We start from the raw sequence: 23,249 nt of genomic DNA, 5'->3' as shown, positions 1-23,249 counted from the left end.
AATGAAAGGAAGGAAAATCCGAGATTAGTAAAGAAAATTGGATGTCCTTTTAAAAATTTTTGAAAATATGACACACCTTTGAGTGAGGAAGAAAATGAGGCTAATCACATCTTATGGAATAATATTTCCTTAGAAACACAGGTTCTTCCCATTTTTGTTAAGATTTCCTTCTAGAATTAGCACCACAAACATGACTCATATTTAGTCACTTAAGTTCTACGTTGTAGAGACTGCAAAACATGAATCACCAAGCATTTCTTTTCAAAAGCAAAACAGCAAACCAAAACTAACAATCAACAAATTGTGTTGAAACAGAAAAGGTAACCTAGGGAATTTTCTGATTTGACAAACATGATTGAAATAGGGAGAAAGATGAGGTACCTTTATTTATTACCAATTGAGAGATATTATAAAAGTTGGTTCTCTCAAAAAATTTCTGACTAACCATTGAGAAGGTTATGTCCTCATCCATTACTTTCGCTTTCAACCTCATACTTGAGAAAACATTTACTTTTTCCTCCCTTCTTTTACTAGAGTTATTTCTTTCTTCTCACAAATTCTTTGAGGTGAGTGGAGCTGGTGGTGTCTTCTGATGGAGAGGAAGCTATTGTCCATGGTGGAAATAACACTATGCATAGAGTACAAAAACATAGGTTCCAGGACCAGTTCTGCTGTTTTCTATTCGTGTGGTCTTGGCCAGGTTAATTATCATCAGCATCATCATCATCGTCATCATCATCATCACTGTTATGTCCATTTCTAAGACACTTGCCTGTGGTAGTCTAATCCTTTAAGCTAAGATTTCCTTTTGTACCTAACTCCTGAAATTGTCTTTCTTTAAATAAAATAATTGACATTCATTCCTAGGCTAAAGTTTTAATCTATTTCTCTTGGAATAAAACTTAATGTATAATCCAAACCAGGAATTGAAAATCTGGTTTATTTCAGTTCTGTACAGCTATATTTTATGTGTTATGTATTATTTTATTATATATGTTTTATATTTATTTTATTATATGGAAATAAACCTCCTTCTTCTCCCCATTGCGTCATAAATTCCTTGAAATAAAATTTAGGTCCTAAATGTTTAAGAAGAAAGTTGTCTAGGTCGCTATATCTTAGTTCCTGACAACTAACTCTCACCCCAGAGTGCTCAAATGAGTGAGTGGTCCTCAATGAATATAGAAGTCTGCTAAGATGCCTGGGATGGCATCTTAGATACTACCCTGCGGTGGTAAAATACGTTTACTGGAAGGTTATAACCAGGTCAACAAAGATGAATTTTCCTGGGAATGTGGAGTCCTTGAGGCCAGTAACTCTTTTGTTACTCATTACTGCCCGAGCACCAAACGTAATGCTGATACATAATAAGTATTCCGTAAAAACGTGTTGATAGACAACAATATTGTATAATAATTATCAAACATGCTAAGAGACTATAACTTAATGATTCTAACCACTACAAAGAAAGGATTGTTATATAATGCGATGGAGGTGCTAATTATTGCTACAATAGCAATCATATTGTAGTATAAAAATGTATCAAATCAACATGTTGTATACCTTAAATTATACAATGTTATATGTCAAATATATTTCAATTAAAAAAAAGAACTTGCTGAATGAGTGAAAGAATTACCAAAAAAGATTCCTCTTGGCAAGGCCAAACCAAGATATACAGGCGCTCCAGGCAGGCTAATTTATTTAGTGAAGAACAAAGAAAATCATTTCCTTACTAATAAAAAAAAATACACAGAAATGATTTTAACCTAATCTACTTTTCATTGGCTAATACAGTCAATGGAAAGAAAATTCAAAGCAAAAGCATTTTCTGCTTTTCTAAACTTTTCATATTCTCTCTGAATTTTCTTATGTGATTTTCTAAACCAGACAAAATTTTAGGAAGCTCATTGAGTAGTTTCAGTGGCATAAATTGCATTGCGCTGTGTGTCATTAATTACCAGAATTTTGACTATAACTGTGTCAGCTTGTTGCAAAAATGACAGCGGTCAGTGCTATGCAGGATTATTTTGATTTCACTTGAACGTGCTGTCTGCTTTCAGGAAAGCAGGATGCATTTACTTTTTTCCAGCTTGGTTAAGAAGTTGTAGCTTGAAACCCGAGTTAGCTGGCACTGTGAGTCTGACTTTTTTCCAAAGGTTTTTTAGCTTCTTTTCGAGCTTCCCATGCAAGTGCCTATCAGAATGCCCCATATTTAAGCACTGACCTTTGGAGTCTTTTCCCCTAGAGCCTGTGCTCTGGGGAAAGCAGGAGTCCCTGAACAGGTGGTCGTGTGTTCCCAGAGGGGAGGCCCTGACCGCTGGTGCAAGCCTGACTACTGTTGACTGGGCTCAGGTTGCTTAGCTCTTGGTTCTTGCACATGCCAACCGTAAAGGTCTGCCTTTTCCTACTCTGTGGAGAGGGAGAGCCCTGGTAATCTTTGAGGGCAGGAGAGTCTTCCCTGTCTTCCTAGTGAAGAAACAAGACTGAGTGAAGACCTTGAGTAGGTTGGGGCCAAGAATATCAGGGAGAGTGGGCTCTTGGTGTTGACTTTCTCTCTTGGTCCCAAACCAGATATGGTGCAAGTAAGGGGCATGACCTGGGACAAGCTGGGCATTCTTTGGCCTTTGGAGGTGAGAAGAGGACCTGGCAGGAACTCCAGAGTTCCTAGGTCACCTCTTTGCTCTTCAGGAAGGCCATATGGAATAGACACGTTGAGTATTCTCACCCATTATGTTTTTATTCTTATTTCACTTAAACAAGTTTGCAATTCCTTAGTGTTGTTATAAGGAAGAACATAGGTAATCCCCAACTTACTGAAAACCTGCCCATTTCCTTTTGAAAACTGTTATTTTAAGAAAATGTTGTAAGTCTGGTGCAGTGACTGCATGTCTCTTGAACCTCAGACAAGCAGGTGTGGTCTGTGTAGAAATGTTCTAGCTGACTGACTGGGAGAGGTTCAGACGCCAGATTTGCGCGGGGGTGGAAGTGCAGTGTCCTGTGGCAGTAATTCCAGTAAAAGGTCTCTGGGTGCAAGTAGGTTGGGTCATCTGTTTTTGGTACGGAATTTTTCTCCAGAGTGTCAGTGCTAAAGCCCACATTGAAATCTTTGGTAATTATTCCCAAAATGTCTTTGGTGAAATGCTGAAATTACACTTTGCACTTGGGAACATCACTCTTGTGGCCCTTTTGTCTCCTGCTCCATGTTGTTCATCAGTCTGGTAACTGACAATGGAAGCAGGCGAGGGAGGGCATCATCACAGGACAGTTTATATGAGCTTTGGTGGCTTGGCTCTCACTTGTGGTGGGTTTTTGTGATCTTCAGTCCCATCTTTCCAGAGTGATAAGGGTGGGCAGAGGTGGGCGGAGGACACGCAGGTGGAGCGTTTCCCCTGTTGCTACACTTTACTTGAGACCTCCTCCTGAAATGCCCAAGAAGAGGCTTGGCTTCCAGGAAATAAACAGTTGCTTTGGCGAAGCCCAGGGAACTGCCATCTAAACAGTCTTCACATTGCAAAAGATTGATTGGCTGATGTCAAAGGGAAATATGTGTCCAGCAACAAATCAGCTACCATTACTGTCGCCGCCGTGAATGTTTCTGTCAGACTGAGTGGTTTATGAAGTGCTTTGTCATGGGTGTTATTTTATCCTTATATCAACCCCAGGGGATATTACTTCTGTTTCATATCAGTTTTAGAGATCAGCAAACCATAGTGCTCAGTGTAGTTTGACTTCCCGAAGGTCATGAAGTTGGCACATCAGAGCCAGATTTTCATCTGCTGATTTCTGACTAACTCGCAAGGTCATTCCAAGGCGCCAGTGTTTGCACTGTGGGAATCATGGCCAGGGATGCACAGGGAGAGTAAAACATTTCTACCACTTATAAAACCGACACATAAAGCTGTTACATTGTGTGGGGAAGTCAGATCTAGAAGTCTATATGAGCTGGAAGCTCAGGGAGAGGCTTCCTGAAGGAGACGGGTGGGTTGGCCCTTGGAGAGTGGCTGAGATTTGGGAAGATCAAGGGGTGAAATTTCCAGGAGGGCATCAGCTTGACTGCTGGCCAGAGGCAGGAGCACACCCACTGTGTCCTGGGGACAGTAAGGTGACCTGAGCATTGCTTGCATTTTAGGAAATAGTCTCCCAGTGTCAGGCTACTTTTTAATCAAAACAGGCAGCTCAAGTTTTCTCAGCTGCCAGGATGCAGAATTGCAATTTGTCCCTTTTCGATGAAAGAAATGCTCATTTGTCACTGTCTTGCCTCACATGAAGAGCCCTTAGGGAGAAGGGCCAGTGCACAAGGATGGGATGCTAAAGAGTATCTTGTTCTCCTTGACTGATTTCATAGATTCAGCAGCACTTCATTTCTCTGAAGTGGCGTTTGGTCTCCTCAAAATTGCCTTCTCTGTAACTTGGTTAAGAAAACTGAAATGTGCAGCCCGTAAGTGAACAGAATTTCTTGTGACAGTTCACAAAGCATTACTAGACTGCCTCAAAATCCCCTTGTATTTTCTGTGACAGGTTTGTGATTCTTACCCTACTGAACTGTATGTTCCCAAATCGGCCACCGCACACATCATAGTGGGGAGTTCCAAATTCCGGAGCAGACGGCGATTTCCTGCCCTTTCTTACTACTATAAAGATAACCACGTAAGTCTCCAGGCATGCTTTTGTTTTAGGCTTGCTGGTCTTGTTTTATCATCAACAGGCATTTTCTAGCAGCCTTCTGCTGTGTGTGTGTGTTTGAATTCTTCTTAAGGGTGTGTGGTTGTGGCTGTGTGTGGTATGACACAACACAGCTGTGCTTAAACCCTATCTCATGGGGAAGTTGATCTTCCATGTTTATTTGACAATAGAAGTGATGGGATAGATTCAGAAAATACCTCAACTTGGTCATCCGAGTGAGTGCTGCCCTCTTCTAAGTGGTCGCCTTGGGAGGCTCTGCTCGTTCAAACACTGCTGGAGATCCTTTGGAATGCTTCTTTTGGAAAAGGCCCCCAAATCCATGGCACCTTCTTCTCTCTCTTTTTTTTAATGGCTCACTTAATTGAGTATCCTCGGTATAAGAAATCTTTGTTTGTGGAGAGTGGGTTTCACTTTTTAAAAATATTATTTGTAACAGCTAGAATTAGGTTTATCTGCAACTAACAGAGACCCTAGGGAACAATGGGTTAAACAGGATAGAACTTTATTTTCTCTCACATAAAACTCCAAAAGTGGGCAGCCCAGGTCTGGTATCTGGTTCCACACCACTCAGCCCTCAGGGACCCGAGCTCCTCAAACCTTTCCACTCTGCTGTCCTGAGGGTTTGGCCCTCATTGCGTGGCGTAAGAGATGATTTGTACCAGCTGTCACCGCCCCACGGCAGCAGGTGGACGAGTTGCTAATCATGTGCTCACAGCTTTTTGAGGAAGGCTCCCGAAACTGCCACGTGACTCTTCTGCTCACATTCCATTGGTCAGAACTGCACAGAGCAGGCAAGAAAATACAGTCTTATGGGTAACCATGTAAACATTGTGGTTCCATTTCTGTGGAGGATAAGAAAACAAATTTGGGGAGATAAGAATGGTCCTTGCCACCCACTTCAGAAATTGTTTGACTTCAACTAGGCAAAAAATGTTTGGTTTTCAAGCTAGATAGTAAGAGTTTTGGATTCAAAGCCAAATGAGGCTATAAACAATTTCAGCAGGTGTGTGTGCATGAGTGTGTATGCACAGGCATGCACCTGTAAGCTGGGAGTAGGGTAGGGTCTGTGTCATTCTGAAAGGAGGGTTTCCAAAAATAATCTGAGCAATGCCCACTTCACCAGAGTACACATATAGCCTTCTGCGTTGCCTACTTTGAAGGAAGATATTCATTTAGCAGTGTGCTGTTAATTGAAAGGATATAAATTATATAAAAATATAAATTTTTAGTTACACTCACTGCTCTGAAATGGAGTCCACAGAAGGCAAGTATTTTATTAATATCCTGTTGACTCCAAATAGATTTCAACCTACACAGAACTGGAGTGATGGTGAGAGGCAAGGAAGACATAAATCTCTTTTTTTTAAGAAAATAATGGAATGAAGAGGGAATTCCATGATATTGTACCTGAAATTAGGATGTCAGTGGCATTTCCGTTTTTTGTAGCATCCATTGATAAAGAAGTAAGAGAGAGAGGGTCTTTTATTGTTGTTTAAGAGGTGGGGATGGGCTGGGTATTTAAAAAGTGAGCTTAGTACCTATCTTCTGTTCCTTCTGTTCTGATATTCTTGAGAAAAGGGATTTTTTGTCTGTATGAGTAGTATAAAGGGCAAGTGTGTAATGTCTCAGAATAGAATCACATTTTTAGCAGTTAGTCCACAGAGGCCAGCTTCTTTGCCTACTGGCCTCAGCCCTCATCGCTCCACTTCTGCTGTTGTGTGCTGTACTTTACTTGATCTCCAGACCTGAAAATGAACTCATATAGCGATCATAGGTTAAAATAATTGATTTCCTATATGTATAATTTGAAAGCAGACAATACAAGTTTTAGCTCTTCTTACGAGGTACAAAATAGAGATTGTTTCTAAGTATTGCGAAATGACCTGGTTACCCCAGGGAAGTACTGAATGTGCTTGTACACACACGCCCACTCTCCTGCTCCATGAACTAAAATCTATCCTGCAGGTAGAATAATGATCAAATTTGCGTTTTATAACAACGTTTGTTTTTTATATCAAGGTTAATTATGTAAATGCTTCTGATATGACTAGGGGTTTTTATGAAGGGAAATATTATTATTGAAGGTGGATTTCTGTGGTTATAAATGGAAGACATGTGAAATATCAGAGCAGTGTTTCTTGCTATCATTGCTGAGCAAAACCTATACATAAACCAGGCAGTCTTTCATAAAAAGTAAACAGATACAAATGATGTAAATTTGTTGATTTTTCTTTCTTCCCTTTTGTGATTTTAGACATTTTAGACTTAAGAGTATGCCTACCCCAATAGCACTTATGCTTGTGAATAAGAATTTCACAGTTTCTAGTTACAATACTGTTCCCCACATACCTCCTTGTTACCAAAGGGACGCTTAAGATTTTGATGGTGAGATGACTTGGATAATGTTGGGTTGTGGGAATTGGTGATTACATTAAGAGAAGCTTGAAATGCACATCATTTCATGAACTGGAAATCCTGTTGAGGGTCCTTTGATATAAATGCTCCAGCTGATGGTGCATAGCTCCCTTTGGATCAGCTTTTATCATACATGTGTTATAATCGCTTCCTGTTCACCCATTGGTGAGATTAGGATTCCTGCCCTAGGGTGACCAGGATGACTGAACACATGACACCTGACACTGGACAGATGAGCTTGACAGCAGTTTATTAGTTCCATAGACTCACTGCCCAGGGGATGAGGACACTGCATGCCATGCAGGGCTGCAGGGGTGTTGCATTCAGGAATACAGTGACCCAGCAGAGACTGTGGGAGGCAGGCTTTGTAGTACCAGGAGGGTGAGGTGACCCCAGGTTCTCACCCGAGGATGTGATTGGCTTGTTTGAGTAGTTCCATGGGCTGGCAGAGAACCGAAACCCTCTACTCAGGGATGAGCAGCAACTGTACCTGGTCTGTTGGAGAAGAATTGTTTAGCTAGGGGACTTTATCTGTGTGGGCAGAGTGTAGCGGGGAACTTGCCGTGAGGCCATTTGAGGCCCTCCCAATTTTACCAGATGTCAAGGGCAGCACACAGTGTTAATTTTAGGCCTTAAACCACACATGGGTTATATAGAGCCATCCAGCCTCCCTTTGGATATTGAACTAGTATCAGCTTTGTCAAACACAGTTAGAGACGTATACCTGTCACTTGTGTTCGGAAGCCTGTGCGTTTGTTATTTACAAGTCCTTAGAATTGCTGTATCCTTTGTTGTCTCTTATTATTTTAATTATTTTTAAGAAAGTAGTTTTGCTTTAAATGGTTAGTAGCATGGTCTCCCAAATTCACAGTACAAATCTCTAGGAAACCAAACTCTAGAAGATTTCCAAAGAGATAGTTTTCCGTAAGAAAAATACAGACTTGTTGCCGTCCTTTTATAACTAATGTTTGTTGAAACTTAAACTATGTGTTAGGCATAGTTCTAGGAGCATTATGTACCTCATCACACCCTGTAGCCTTGGTATTATTATCCCACATTATAGATGAGAAAACCAAGGTTCAGAGATGATAGGTAAATTATCTAAGATCATACAGCAAGTGAGAGCAAACCTTGGACTAAAAGCCAGATCTTCCTCAATGCTGTATCTTAATTCTTGATCATGCTTCCTGACTGATTTCTGCACGTGGGTGCTATGTTATTTTGGTCACAAATCCAGGATCAGGAAATTTTTTGCCTGGATTAAATTCCTGGCATTCTCAATTACTAGCTTTGTGACTTTGAGCAAGTTGCTTCACCTCTCTTTGTGTTGGTGGCCTGCTCTATAGAATGGAACAAATAATAGATCTTACTGTATATGGTAATTGGGAAGATTAAATAATGATACACAAAGTTCTTATAAGAGTGCCCACCGCATGGTAAGCATTCAGAAAATGTCGGATATGCATTGTAAATGAGAGGTTCTCATGACAGTTTACCATTGAGGAGTTTTATCTCTGCTCTCAGGTGTCTGGCATCTGTAGCAAATGCTGCCAGGTGATGGTAATGTTCTCTCAATAGTGACTATTTTGGGTAGGCACAGGGTGGATAAGAACCCTTGGTTATTACTTACTGCTCTATACAAAGTTGATAACTCTACGTTAGCAATCACTGAGTCATGAAGAATTCTGTTTGGAGCATGTCTATAGATTAAGAAAAGGTAACTACCCAATCTTAAAATGTAGTCTAATATATCTAGTTTAATTTGGTGACCACATTTCATAGTATAACTCTGTTTTGACATAACCCTTCACTTAAAACTAGCTGCTCGCACTTGAAGGTAATTAGTAATAGTTGTTCTTACTAACTGGCTTCATTTTATAATTGGAGTCCCATTAGGTTATTGAGTTTAGGTGTGGTATGTGCATTCTCAGACAAATTCTCATCATTAAAATATGCTCCCTTCCCCATCTAATTCTTCTGATAGAATCTAAAAAATTGCTTGGTGCTAGCTGTCCTTAACTAGTATTTCTTTAACCAGATAAAATATCAGATAGAGCCAGCTCAGAATTGTTCTTTCTCCAGTCAGAATTTCTTCAGAGCGAGGGAGCTGACCCCAACTCCTTTGAAGATCAGAAGAAAAAGGCCCCTAGATGAAGCGGTGTGAAAGCCATCTGTCACGATTTCTTTCTATCCATTGGATGCAGCTGGCTTTCGGTTCCCAACCCCCACCTTGGGTCCCTCCCATCACTTCACCTTGCTCCTGGACCTCCCCCTCCCTGGCTGTCCTCTCATCCATGTTCAGACCCCCGGGTCCCTTTCTCCTCCACATTGCAGTTGGACTTCTGCTGCCAGCAACTCAAGAATTGGAGCAACTCTGCTGCCCCTTTCCCTTGCTTTGCACTCCGCCATGAATTCTGAACCTGGCTGCAGGCCTGAAGCTCCTTGAGCCACCTCAGTAATTGCCCCTCTCTGCTACAAAATGGTACTGGAACCCTTGGACAGTTGCCCAGTTACGTGTTAGCCATTCTGCGATTCTTGGTCCTGCGAGCAGGTCCACACTGAAGAATTGTATAGTTGGTGGGAAACATCCCTGACTTCTCCAATGAGGAGTGCCAAAGCTCACCTTTTTCTGGAGAAACCCAAACCCTAGCTAACTTGTCCTGGGTTGGGCTTTAAAGACAGTTAAGTGGTGCTTGGACTCAGAGCTGGAGTGCCCCTTCCTGGACAGGCCCTGCCGTGCAGGCACCCTGCACAGACTGTGCCATGACTGTTTCCAGTAGAAGTTTCCCCTGCTCAGCCTGCCCAGAGCAGAAGGTTGCCTTCCTTGCTGAGTGCTCCTGCCTTCATCCTCTTACGCGGTGGACTTACTGTCTCAGTGTAGATTTTTGAAAGAGTCATTCCATATTTTATTTGGTGATCTGAGTTTAATTTAAATGTTAAAGTCTAAACACATAAAAAGTACTCTGCCACAAAAGTCTGTTTTGTAGCTGTGAGGTTGTGTCTATACTCACCTGTTAATAACTCAGAGAAATGTCTATGCTGTTGTATGTATTCTCTAACAGTAGAATATCCTGTTAGAATTGCAGAATAGGGAAATTGCAGAATAGAATGCAGATTGATTCCAAAGAAACCTCTTGCTTCTAACGTACAACATGGGTCAGCTGAGGTATGTGTCTGCTGTCCTCAGTGCCAGAGCCAGCAGCAGCGTGGCTTTCATCACACTGAAAGCTCCCCCATTTGGGATTAGAACTGGGTTTTGGTATTCTTTTTTTTTTTTTTTTTAAAGATTTTTATTTTTTTCCTTTTTCTCCCCAAAGCCCCCAGGTACATAGTTGTATATTCTTCGTTGTGGGTCCTTCTAGTGTGGCATGTGGGATGCTGCCTCAGCGTGGTTTGATGAGCAGTGCCATGTCCACGCCCAGGATTCGAACCAACGAAACACTGGGCTGCCTGCAGCGGAGCGCACGAACTTAACCACTTGGCCACGGGGCCAGCCGTGGGTTTTGGTATTCTTGATGTTTCTAAATGGGCTAGTGAAAATTGATGGAAAGCGTTAAAAAAATATTTTTTTTACTAGTCTTGCCATTAGTAGTATCCTGTAAATTTTAGGAGAATGGTTATTTACTTTATATTTCTATCTACAGCAGGAAAATGAAAGAATATTGGTGAAAAGTAAAGTAGGTTATTTAAATGGCTTTAAACTCCATAATTTGGATCCTATGTAAACATCCTTACACAGTCCTAATTTCTTAATAGAGAAACTTTTTGTACTGCTTGCCCAAGTAGTGGTTTCTATGACCTGAATTAAAAAGGAACCGACCTCAATTTCTGGAAGGCATCATCATAATACTTTTATTAGCTGGTGTGGGGCGTAAGGGAACCAAGGGGCTCTTTATTGTGGAAACAGCCTAGAGGGTCTCTGGTGGGTACAGTTGCACAGTTGCCTGATGCTGCTGCGTTCCCATGGCCTCTCCCCACAGGCCTCCATCTGCCGGAGCAGCCAGCCCCTGTCCGGCTTCAGTGCCCGGTGTCTGGAAGATGAGCAGATGCTTCAGGCCATCAGGAAAGCCAATCCAGGGAGCGACTTCATTTACGTCGTTGACACACGGCCTAAAGTAAGTGTCACCATTTTGATGCATGTCTTTGCAGCTCTGAACCATGAAAACTGGAGACCAGGCAAAGCTGAATGGACTGCCATCACCCACTCAGGTCGCTTCCTTTGCATGGTCAGTATCTGGCCGCCCTGCTTGGTTGCCTCCTGGGTGTCCTCAGCTTCTGATATTTCCCCTGCTCCTAGCATCGTCCTGGGCACATAGTGCACACAGCAAATGAGTGTGGTTTAATTTTGGAGATTGCTCTCCTGAGTACACCAAACTATTTTTTGATTTGTTTCTAAAACAACCTTTTTTGCTCTTACAAAATTTACTGTGGAGCTCCCGCAGGTTCAAGTTCAATTTTTGTGAGATGTTCAGCTATACCATTTCAAACTCAGCTTGTAGTGATCTTTATCTGTGACTTGGAAAGATTTACAAAATATCATGTTAAGTAAAAAAAGGTCTCAAAATAATACGTTTACTATTATATTTATATAAAAAACACAAAAGCAAAAAACTATAGGTATGGAAAAATTTCTGTCAAAATAGAAAAAGTTCTGGGAGGATAAACACCAACCTATTAAAGTTCCATGGAGAAGGGAGATTAATTGGGGAGGTAGAGAACTTTATACTTGTCTCTTGTTTGAAAATATTATTTTGTAATTATGCATGTATTCATATATTAATTTTATAATTTAATAAAACAACTGACAAGAAATAATAGATCAATCATCAAGGTGTAAGCCACATCCATCTTACACTTATCTCCCACTCAGCTTCACATTTTTTTTTTAAGATTTTATTTTTTCTTTTTCTCCCCAAAACCCCCCAGGTACATAGTTGTATACTTTAGTTGTGGGTCCTTCTAGTTGTGGCATGTGGGATGCCGCCTCAGCGTGGCTTGATGAGTGGTGCTATGTCTGCGCCCAGGATCCGAGCTGGCGAAACCCTGGGCCGCCAAAGCGGAGCGCGCGAACTTAACCACTCGGCAGTGGGGCCAGGCCCAGCTTCACATTTTTTAATGCTAGTTAGCGTTAGGTCCAGTATAATTTTCAGTTTCACTCCTTCGACCCATTTCTTTGCAAACCGGTCAACAAATGGAGTCCTCAGAGGGATGCACCAGTGAATACATGGAAACAAAACTACCTACAAGTGCATGGAATATATAGGACAAAATGAGATGACAGAGGGAAATGGTCTTTATTCAACATCTTTGACAGTGTAATTTCTTCCCAATAGTGAAAACATACCTGGACCAATGACTGATGAGAGAGAGAAAGGTCTGTGCAGCTCTGTCTCTCCACGTGGGGTATAGAAAGGTCCAAGATGTACTATTAAGCAACAAGAGTGAGATATAGAAAATATGTATAATGTAATCCCATTATGTGAGAATAATTATATTATAAAATTATATATTGTTCTATGCATTGAAAAAAATTCAAGGGTATGTATACCAAACTGTTAACAGTAGTTTTTCCTGTGGGATGAGAGGAGGATTTAAAGAACCTTTTACTTAATAAATTATAGTTTGAAAATTTTTTTAATCCTTAAAAGGTTAAAAGAGCATAATGACCTTAAATGTTAACCATAGAGTTACCATATGACCCAACAATTCCACTCCTCACTCAAGAGAAATGGAAACATATGTCCACACCAAAACTTGCACAAGAATATTTATTCATTATTAATAATAGCTCAAAAGTAGAAACAACCAAATATCCATCAACTGAGAATAAATTAATAAAATGTGGTATATCCATTCACTGGAATGTTATTTGAATATAAAAAGGAATGAAGTATTGATATGTGCTACAACATGGACAAACCTTGAAAGTGTTATGGTAAGTGAAAGAAGTCAATCACTGAGGACCACATATTGTATGATTCCATTTATATGAAATGTGCAGAACAGACAAATCCTTAGAGACAGAAGGTGGATTGATGGTTGTTTAGGGCTAGGAGAATGGAAGGAAATAGGGTTGACAACTAATGGGTAGAGGGTTTCTTTTTTGGGGTGATGAAAATGTTCTAAAGATAGGTTGTGGTGATGGTCGCACAACTCTGTGAATATACCAAACACCGTTGAATTATACCCTTTAAATGGATGAATTGTATGGCTTGTGAATTATATGTCAATGAAGCTAGTTAAAAAAAGAACATCAGGACATAAGAAACATTGGAACAGGAAGGAGGAAATATGACCAACAGCCCGAGTCACTTAAAAGTCTACACTGATTCTAAGAATAGATAATTCTAGACGTAGTCTATATTCATGGGCGATATGAGAAATAATGAGAACTGGACTATCCATTGTGTAGGCACTCAGACCCTGGCAATTTTTGCTGCTTCTCTGAGCCTCATTTCATCAAATCTTGTGATTCATGTGGATCACTTAACTTGAGACCCTTGACCTCAGAACAGTCCCATCTGCTTCTGACGAAAGTGTGGCTGTGGGATAGATGTGGATGGAGCAGTGGGGGTGGAGGTACTCTCAGCTGCCAGATCAGCAGGTCAATCATGGAGATCAACGATAAAAGGTGTTACAGCTAGATCATGTTCTAGTAGATTCTACGTAAAGGATTCTCTTCCATTTAGATAAATTCTCAAAGCACAACACATTGATAAGAGCTTCAGACTGGGAAAAAAATAGCTTCTCTGCTTGAAGATTTTCACTTGAGATGCCAGAAAATCTCTGATTTTTACTGTTCTTTTTTGATGTGTGATTTTCTTTCTGGCTCGTTATGCTTTAACCTCATCCTTCTAACTTTGATTGCTTTTCCTTCTCTTCACTGTACCTTTTGTGTAACTGTACTGGAGCTGTTCTGAATTTCCTAGTAGTCAGAGATGACTTGAATGCCTGCTTCTTAGACACATATACTGAAGACAAGATAAGAGAAGAAAAGGAAGGAAGGAGAGACAGGGATTTTACTGAATTAGAATTCCCTTCTCCTATCCTGTTTTCCCAGATTTAAATAAAGGAAAGCAGATTTGCTTACTAATTTAAGGGCCAATGATCCAAGTGTGTACTATGTTATGTAAACTTTCTGGGAAATGTGGCAGCTGTTGAGCTAGGCATATTCCAGATTTAAAATAAATTAATCCAAAGGATTTGATATGAAGGGTATATTTAACGCTAAGTGTATTTACTCTCAGTGATAAGAAGTTTGATGCTGATCCATTAAAGAAAATTGGTGTCTCATATAATCATGACCTCTTTCCTATTTACCCAGGCACACACACTTCACATGAGTTTTAAAGTGTTTGCTTGGAGCTTTCGTTCTTTCAAAGATCATGTGTGTTGATTTTGTTCCAGAGTGTGTCAGGCTTTCTTGGTAGCCAGGAGACGGAGGCCATGTTTGCTACAGGTAGTGGGCGGTGGTGACTGGGGCACTGCCCAGGTTTGCTCACAGGTTGAATTCAAAAGGGAAAGGGTTAGGAAGCAACCCGGATCATTCTTGTCCTTTGAGCAAGGCTTGCCCCAGATGCTGCCTGTTCAGATGAAAGCTGTCTGAATTGCTTGTTGACATTAATATCTTGAGAGCCAAAGTCAGTGAGATTCTCAGCATGTATAGAATATCCGTTCAAAAAGATTATCCCCTTGAGGTCATGTCTTCCTCCTAGGATTTGGTGCATTGAGAAGATATGAAATAGTATTGATGTGATAGTTGTTGAATTGTAAAAATGAGAGAGAACTCATTTTATCTCAGCCCTGTTCATGACTTCATCATTAATTTGTTCTGGGACTTTGCTGAGCTTGTAAAAATGCCAGATGCTTTCTCATTTAATTCTTATAATAATCCCGCAAATTAGGAGATGTTCTTTTCTTTTTATGGATGAGGTCTTAGATTTAGAGAGGTTAAATAATCCACCCAAGGTCGCACAGTTCAGAGCAGAGCCCAGGTTCAAATCCAGGCGTATCTGACCCTGAAGCCCGTGCTCCTGTGTTTGACCATGGTGCTGTTTACAGAAATCTCCAGGGGAGACTTGTGTCCACTGTAAGGCTCAGGAGGGTGGGCCCCTCTGAGCACATATGCAGTGAAGCTGGAGACTCTGAGCTGAAGAAGCAACCACAAAATCAGGCCAGGGCCAGAGGAGCAAGAAGGGCTCTGAGCTGTCCTCTGATGCCAGCACCTTGGGAGGAAGTGTTGAACAGAAAGAGAAGGGGTGAGGGCAGGCAGGCACCTGCCTCAGCGGACACTCAGCCTTTTGTCCTTGCTCCTGCTCCAAAGACAGCTTTGTGGTTATGGCCTCTCAGTTCACCTTGGAAGCGATTCTTTGGTTGCGTAACAGGATGTCACACTGGAAGTTTTTCTGTTTCTTCGGAATCAATAATTAGGTGGTTTTAACCTGTGGAATGCTGGGAGGGGGGGACCTAAGAGAATCAGTTGTAAAGATTGGAGTGCCTGAAAGAGGAAAATCTAGATGTCGTTTCCTACTGGGATGTGTAGCATTCTTGCGGATGGCCACCATGGCAGTGAGCGGGGGAAGGGAATTGGAGAGAGCAGTGTTGCATGGCAGCGGAGCAGTCTGCTCTCCCTCTCTTTGGCAAAACAAGGATGAAGGAATTTCCTGTGGGTCAGGTGGACACTGAGAAAGGAAGTTGTACATGAGCCCTCTTTCTTGTATCCCTCCTAAGAGGGCTTACCCACTGGAGGTTCCCAGCTCCAAGTGACTGTGGGTGATGTGATGGGAAGGGAAGCTGAGGGGATTGGAATAGGCTCAAGCCAAGGTGGATCTCCCATGTCACTGGACTGTGCACCTCCTACTCCCAAGAGCACACATACATGAGCTAAGAGATTCAGCATTTGGACACAACGCCAGAGAGGGCAGAGATGGTCAATGTGTGTTGACTAGAAAAGCAGTGACAACTAGTGGAGAGATAATTGCAGTCTTGACCAGCTTTATAAAGAGGTATTTATCCCATCTATTCCTCCCCTCTCCCCCAGTAAACATATGGATCCTAGAAGACAGAGGAAAAGGAGGGAGTACCAGACCAGATCCCTCAGCAGTCCAAATCGCCTATAATGAGGGAAAGAGAACTTTGCATCCTATATGGGACTGGAATTTTAAATTGAGCTGGATGGTGATTTCCTATCTGAATGTAATCTGAAAGCTATGAATTCTGCCTCTGGTGTCCTTTGGGGTAGGAAAAGAGGATTTTGACTAGCACAGTTGTAGACAGTAGTTGTAAGAAATAAAATCATCTCATATTTTCATGTTTACGTCATGAGTTAAGGTTCTTCATTTCACCAGTTACAGAAGGAGGGAGAGAAAAGGACCATCATTTGACACCTGGTGCTGAGGCGTGGCCCAAGCTTCCTCTGTCAAGATCAACGTCTGTCTTCATTTCCCAGCCATGTCAGACCAGGTCCTGTCATTATTCAGATATAAAATGTACTCTCTGGAAATTTTAGACTCCAAGACTAAGACAGTGACCAGGCTGACCTTTAACTTAATATCAAGATTATTGTTGACTAATTTTTCATGGCTTTGATATGTTTGATTTGGAGAAAAATCTGATTCTATTTCTTAACATTCTTGCCCCTTTCTCTTTTCCACTTCATTCCATTATTCAGTTACTTATTTGGTTGGTTAGCCAGTCAATAAATCTTCTCTGAGTGTCCTTTCTGTGCCACTTCGAGGCATAGGGATATGACCATAAACAAGACAGACAAGCCCCCCATGGAGCTTACGTCCTCTACGCCATTCTAGTGGATCTTGTCTGTAATGGCCACTAAATCTCAAATTTTTCAGTGAAACCAGCTCAGAGTCCTTCAGTTGCTTTCCACTGCCACAGATAAAGTCTAAACCTCTTCAACAAGGCTGTTTGTAGAGGACTCTCAATATTTTCCAGCTTCGTCTCTTGCTGCTGCCACCATGCATGAACTTCCACTCTGCTCGCACTGGTTGGCTCACCAGTACCCATCTGCTCCTTTGATTTTGTCTTCCTACCTCTTCTCTTCCCGCCTGGTTCAGCTGGAACACCTTCCCCTTTCTCTCTGTCCTTCTGGATTATCACAGTCCATCTCAAGTGTTCCTTCTTTCATGAAACATCGCCCCCGATCCCCTAGGCCACATGGGGCCGGTCCAGATTCCAACTCCTGCCACTCTCTCCATCAGTCACTCAGCTCCTGCCCAGTCCTGGTGGGTATTGTCTGCTATTATTTGGTACTGTGTGCTTTCTCTTCCATATTCAGTGATAAGCTTATGGTGGCAGGAATGGCTTCTTAATCAATCTTTTTCTTCCCTTCAGTGCCTGGCACACAGTAGGTATTCATTAAATGTTTGTTGAGAAATGAGTCGGTTCTTTTTGTTTCATTTATGAAAGATGCTGAGATTATCAAATAGCAGAGTGATCTTGGGTGAGAAAACAAGGCACATTTTCCAGTCCTGCTTTTCATTTGTCTGTTGTGTTCCTTTAGCATACATTGAAACTGGAATGCAGTTAACTCCAGTGTTGTATCTATTTGAGAATTTTTAGGCACTGAAATGAATAGCTTTTCCTTTGGTTGTGAAATGGAGTTCTCAGTGAAAGGAACAGAGGACCAAATTAGACTTACTAATAGAGTTTTGTTTATATAAGGGACACTCTATTTGAATATATATACATATATAAGAGGTCCAGGATAGCTTCTTGAATCTTTATTAATTATAAAACTGTATTTCCTGCTTTGAGGGTTCAGCCTTTGACACATTATCATGATAGGTCCTGTGAAATATGTGGAAAGCTTGAGAAAGTACTCTTTGGATGATAGGTTAAATATTGCCACCTTCTGTTCATTCTGAGAAGTACTATTGACTTTCAAGAGGCCATCTTCTGCTGCTCCTTTGCCTTTAAAGAAGATTTCCACTAAATTCTCCCAGGTCATCAATAGTCAACTCTTTAAACATATGAATGTGAAGTCCTAATTATAGATTAAAATAATAATAATGGTGTTTGGGGTATTATTCATTACACTGTTTCAAGAGTATCTCTGCCATATGTGGTAAATAGGCTCAGCTTGAATTATTCAAGAGACAGAATAAACGTAAGGTTCATGTGGCATAAGGATAATTGCAAGTATCCTATTAATCATTTTATTTTATGAACCTTGTTGTAAAGGAAAAGTCAGTAGCTTTGGAAAATAATTATGCAAATATACAATTACATTTTATAATAATAAGTTTCTGAAGAACCATCTACAGGTAATTTTAGAAAAAATTTTCTCCTTAAAATATTTAAAAATTTTAAAGCATGAACATAAGTTGTCTTAAAAGTAACATTATTTTAAAATTTTTTCTTGATTAAGGCCAAACCCTTTCTGCGCATAGCATGCCTGGGAGAAGGGTGACAATCTTTTGTAAACTGGAAACAATGTCCTCAGGGGTTGATGTCACATGAGCTAGCTCATGGAACGGGACTGCTATGGAAATGGGGTATCTGCCAGCCGGAGCCCCGGTGGCAATGGCTTGTCCTCTCATGTTTTATTTTTCACTTCTAATGTGTTTTATTTCTATTACTTAAATTAGAAACCTACTGTATCTTCTTTGCAACAAAGAATACAGGAGCATCTAAAGGAGTATTGATAGAGTCCCCTGCCACACGCCACCCTCTATCTTTCTGCTGTAACTGCTCCCAAATTGGTATATTCTTCCACACATTTTTATGCTGCTTAATCAATCACACATAAACATAAATACATAGGTTGGTTTGTTTTACAAAAAATGGCATAATTGTAAGAATATTATTCTGTAAGTCAGTCTTTTCATTGAACATGTCATGGGCCAATTCCAAGTCTGTCTGTCTATCTCTCTATATAATTTATGTTCTTTTTCTCGGTCCTGTAAGTAGCCCAGGGCATGAATATACCATAATTTATCCAGTCATTGCCCTCTTGAGATATTCATAGGTTTTCAGTTTTTTCCTATTTACTGCTATAAAAATAAAGTTGCAGTCACCATTCTGGGACATCCGTCTTTATGCGCTGGTACTTTTAGTTGTGTCAGATTCTCACAAATAGGAGATCTGAGTCAAAGAATATCTGTGTTTTTAACTTAACATAGCTTTTTGAAAAGTATTTATTAATACCCTCCCAGTACTGCACTGTCGTCCTAAAAACTGACCTTTTTCTAGTGGTGATTCCCGGTGTGAGTTCTCTGCCTGCGTAGCCTTCCTGCCCTTTGTGGGCAGAGGAAGAGAATGGCCAGTGAATACTGTTTTCTAGGATGTCAAGCAGCAAGAATGGAGTATTAGCAATAATACACCCATTATAGGAATCGATGTATTTCCCAACTAAGGCAGGACTTGTCCCCTTCGTGATTTTAGTTACACAGGACTAGGGCAGAAGTTTGTATTTAATAAATTTGTTCAAAGTCCATTATCATTTAACCCAGTTTGCGCTACCAAACCCCCACTTCTCAAAAACAAAATTATGGTAATGAAAGTGATCCAAAGGCCCTCTTAATAGGTCTCTGGATTTAAATAAGGTGTCTGGAGGCACTGTCCCCAGAGATTCAGCATCCGCACGCCCTCTCTTCATTTGTTCAGTGATTCTTGCTCAAGGTTTAGTTGGGTATGTAGGGGCTTCTGGCAGACAAATTGGAATGACGCAGCCATTCCGATTTGATGATGTGTTTATTGGCAATATGGTGCTGGAAGATATAATAATTTAACCTCCAGGGCTTTATATTGTGAGCTGTGTCTGCTGATATTTTTCTGCCAACCTATAGGGCGCAATGTTTGGTATTAAATCGAGGTGACTTGGCTCTGTCACAGAACTCCGTCTTCGATTTGACATCTCTGACAGGGAACTGCAAGGGGCATTTCCAGAAGGAAATGCGTCCCAGCTAAGAAAAGGTTCCCCATATCAACAAATTCCCGTTGTTGAATATGAGCTCAGCGTGTGTGTCTGAAACTACATAGCTCAGTACAAAGTTCCCGTGATTTAAAACATGTTTCTGCACATCATTTTGAATGTTTTATGGATATCTATGAAATGTTCTGGTTGTTTCATGTCCTGAATATAATTGGTGACTGTTCTGTTTTGCTGACCACTGCAGCTTAATGCAATGGCAAATCGTGCTGCAGGGAAAGGCTATGAGAATGAAGACAATTATTCCAATATCAAGTTTCAGTTTATCGGGATAGAGAACATCCATGTCATGAGGAACAGTCTGCAAAAAATGCTGGAAGGTAAACCATTTCTTTATGCACAGCATAAATAAGTGCAGTTAAATGTTTTAATGCCAAAACAGATAGTCTTTTGATTTTAAAATTGTTTTTACAATGATGCTGTTTACATAGGTAGGATAAGTTGGGAAGAATGTCTTATTGCAGTGACTTTTTAAACATTTAACAGCCTTTCTCTTATTTTTTGTGTCATTGTGAAGTGGTTTTGTCACTTGGTTAGCAGTCAGGCACTCTCCAGTGGTACTTAACATCTAAGATAAAGGTGCACAGGGATATTTTTCTTTCTCATACTGTTAGTTTGACTCACATTCGAGGGCATTTGGAGATAAAGCAGTCCTATATTTAAAGCAATAACCAACTGTTCTTGTATGGAGATGAGGTTCATAAACTGAGTCCAAGTGGCTGAGTGGCCATTAGAAGGGAGGAAATTGGAGGTCCTGACTCTCCTTTCTAAACAGCAGCAACCACTGCAATGCACCCACACATAAACCATCCCCACCCACCCCCACACAGCAATGTGCACCACAAGACACATACACACAGACTTACGTACTCAAGGGGGGAGGAAATTACAAAGATGGATTATGTAATAGAGAAGAACCATTCATGTGACCAAACCAGCCATAAGCTGATTAGCAGAAATTCTGCACTTCAAGCACAGCCAGCTTCGTTTACTGCTTGTGCTCCTTGTGATTGTAAAGGCCCATGGAGGAATCTGTTGCCACAGTCCACCACTTCCAGCTCTGGTGGGAACCGAAGAGAAGGAGAAGGATGCAAACCCATGGCTTTATACCTGGGGAACCTGGAGAGGCTGTAAATGCTGTGCTTGCACCTCTAGGGAAAGCCCTGGAGAGATGGCGCTGAGTGCTGGGGCTGTCTGAATAGGAAAAGGGGGGTCTGGAATGAAGAAGGAAAAAGAAAGTGCTGAATTACTTTTTTCTGGGAATACACATTTGCTTTCAGTTTCTTCTGCAGTTCTCTGCGTAATCAGAGCAACAGGGTGTAGCGAGAAGCCAGTGGTGGGGCTGGAGAGACTTGACTGTCATAGACAGGCCTGATTTCCAGTCTCTTTCCTGGATTCCCTGGGTCGTCTCAGTCATTATGAAACTTTGACCACATCAGTTTCCTTCTTTGGGGCTCTGTCACCTGCTAAAATGAGAGAATTGGACTAATAATTCCTCTGGGCCCTTCTAGCCCTGGCAGTCCATGAATGTATAATTTTATGCCCCTGGTTGCAAGCACTTTAACATTGAGTAGTTTAACGTCTTGAGTGGTGAACATTTGAGCGGTTAGAAGAAATCTCTTCCTGCATCTGAAAACATCACGGCCCTTGAGCTCTCTCCATCTTACATCCACATGACATTTGCCACGTCTCAGGTCACAGCCACGATGCCCTGGCATGATTGTTTAAGCTTCTGGAGATTCTCCTGGGCAGTTTGGCTGTCTCTGCTATAAGCTGTGCTTTCTAGGTGTCGAAAAGTTGGACCACATTGGTACTGTTATTAAAAGGATAGTCTAACCCTAGTATAAATTTAGGTTGCTATACTTTGTACTTTTCATTTAGTAAGTTCATAAGCTGACTTTTGAGAATACCTATTTCCTTCCATGCAGAAAATAGCTCCTAAGAGTGCTCATAACATAGCCCTTTGGCTTTAGTTTTCAAATTAGTATTTATTTGGTTTGGTATTGGGAACTATTTCTCCTGCCCTTCTACCTGTGGTCTGACTCACTACGTCTAAAGGATGGCAAACTGACCGAGTTCTGGAGGCAGTCTCTGTCCCTAAGGGACCGTGGTACTCTCCATCACTTCTCCAGCTCTGTGCCAGTGCAATATGCAAGGACAACTTTCTGGATGCCTTTCAGGGGACTTGACCAATATTTGACTATCTGTTTTCACCAAGTAAATTATAAACCACTTGTGGAGGCTTAGCTGATGAAATGATGCAATCTGACCCACTTTCTGGGGCTTTTCCTCCTGCAAATAGCTGTCTGTGGCATCAAAGAGATTTGAAGGTTTGTCCTGCTGGTCACTTGATAGGAAGAAGAATAATGCATTTCATTCATGATTATTATTTTCTTCAATTTTTTTTACCACTGTTAATTCTATTATCAGAATAGATTCTGAATAACAGAAAAGAAAAATTGCTTGTATTCTGGCTCCAAATAGCTGTGTTTGTGAGCAAGAGCTGCAGGATATTTCATCAGAAACTAAAGTCTAAGACTAAGTTCACATCCTGTGTAGGTTCTTTTATAGAGCTGATTTAATTTTAAGTTTGATTTACAAGTTCTAAACTAAACTATTTGGTAGTATTCATACCTCCCAATGAGATAATGGTGCCTTCTAGCTATGTAGCAATTTTGTAATTTATTAAGTGCTTTCCACAGTAGCTTCCCTTTTGATCGTATAGATAATGGGTTTTCTCTCAAATAATAAAAGGATTCCAAATGTATGTTTGTAAAATATATATCAGTGTATATTTTAACTGAAAATAGTCAATAAAAGAGCCTGGAATAGGCTTTTTCCAAGGCTGAGGAAATTGTTATCATCAGATATGGAGATAGAAATCTCCTAGGGCATCCTTGGTGTTGGAGGAAATCAGTGAGAGGTAGGTAGAGAGGTGTACAGCCACGTTGTTAAGCCAGCTTAATAGCGGGGATGTGTTCTGAGAAATGCATTATTAGGCGATTTCATCATCGTGTGACCATCATAGAGTGCACTTACACAAACCTAGATGGTATAGCCTACTACACAGCTAGGCTGTATGGTACTAATCTTATGGGAACACCATCGTACATGCAGTCATCGTTGACTGAAAGATTGGTATACAGTACCTGACTGTACATAGAATTACTTTCACTTCCAGCTTGTTGAGGTTGTGCTACAC

At 40.9% G+C, this 23,249-nt stretch overlaps 1 protein-coding gene across 2 annotated transcripts in view; it reads left to right on the top strand.

Moving 5' to 3' along the window:
* The window catches only part of MTMR7 (myotubularin related protein 7), a 105,807-nt gene that overhangs the window by 55,050 nt on the left and 27,508 nt on the right, over positions 1 to 23,249 (top strand). For both annotated transcript variants that reach the window (XM_070598290.1, XM_070598289.1), the window contains exons 5-7: positions 4,522 to 4,650; positions 11,082 to 11,216; positions 20,235 to 20,367. In XM_070598290.1, the coding sequence (XP_070454391.1) occupies positions 4,522 to 4,650; positions 11,082 to 11,216; positions 20,235 to 20,367 (397 nt within the window). The remainder of the gene's footprint in view (positions 1 to 4,521; positions 4,651 to 11,081; positions 11,217 to 20,234; positions 20,368 to 23,249) is intronic.

The sequence above is a fragment of the Equus przewalskii genome, chromosome 28 (assembly GCF_037783145.1).
Source record: "Equus przewalskii isolate Varuska chromosome 28, EquPr2, whole genome shotgun sequence".
Lineage (NCBI taxonomy): Eukaryota > Metazoa > Chordata > Mammalia > Perissodactyla > Equidae > Equus > Equus przewalskii.
Note: the sequence above shows the minus strand (reverse complement) of the source record. Positions and strands in the feature narration are given on the sequence as shown.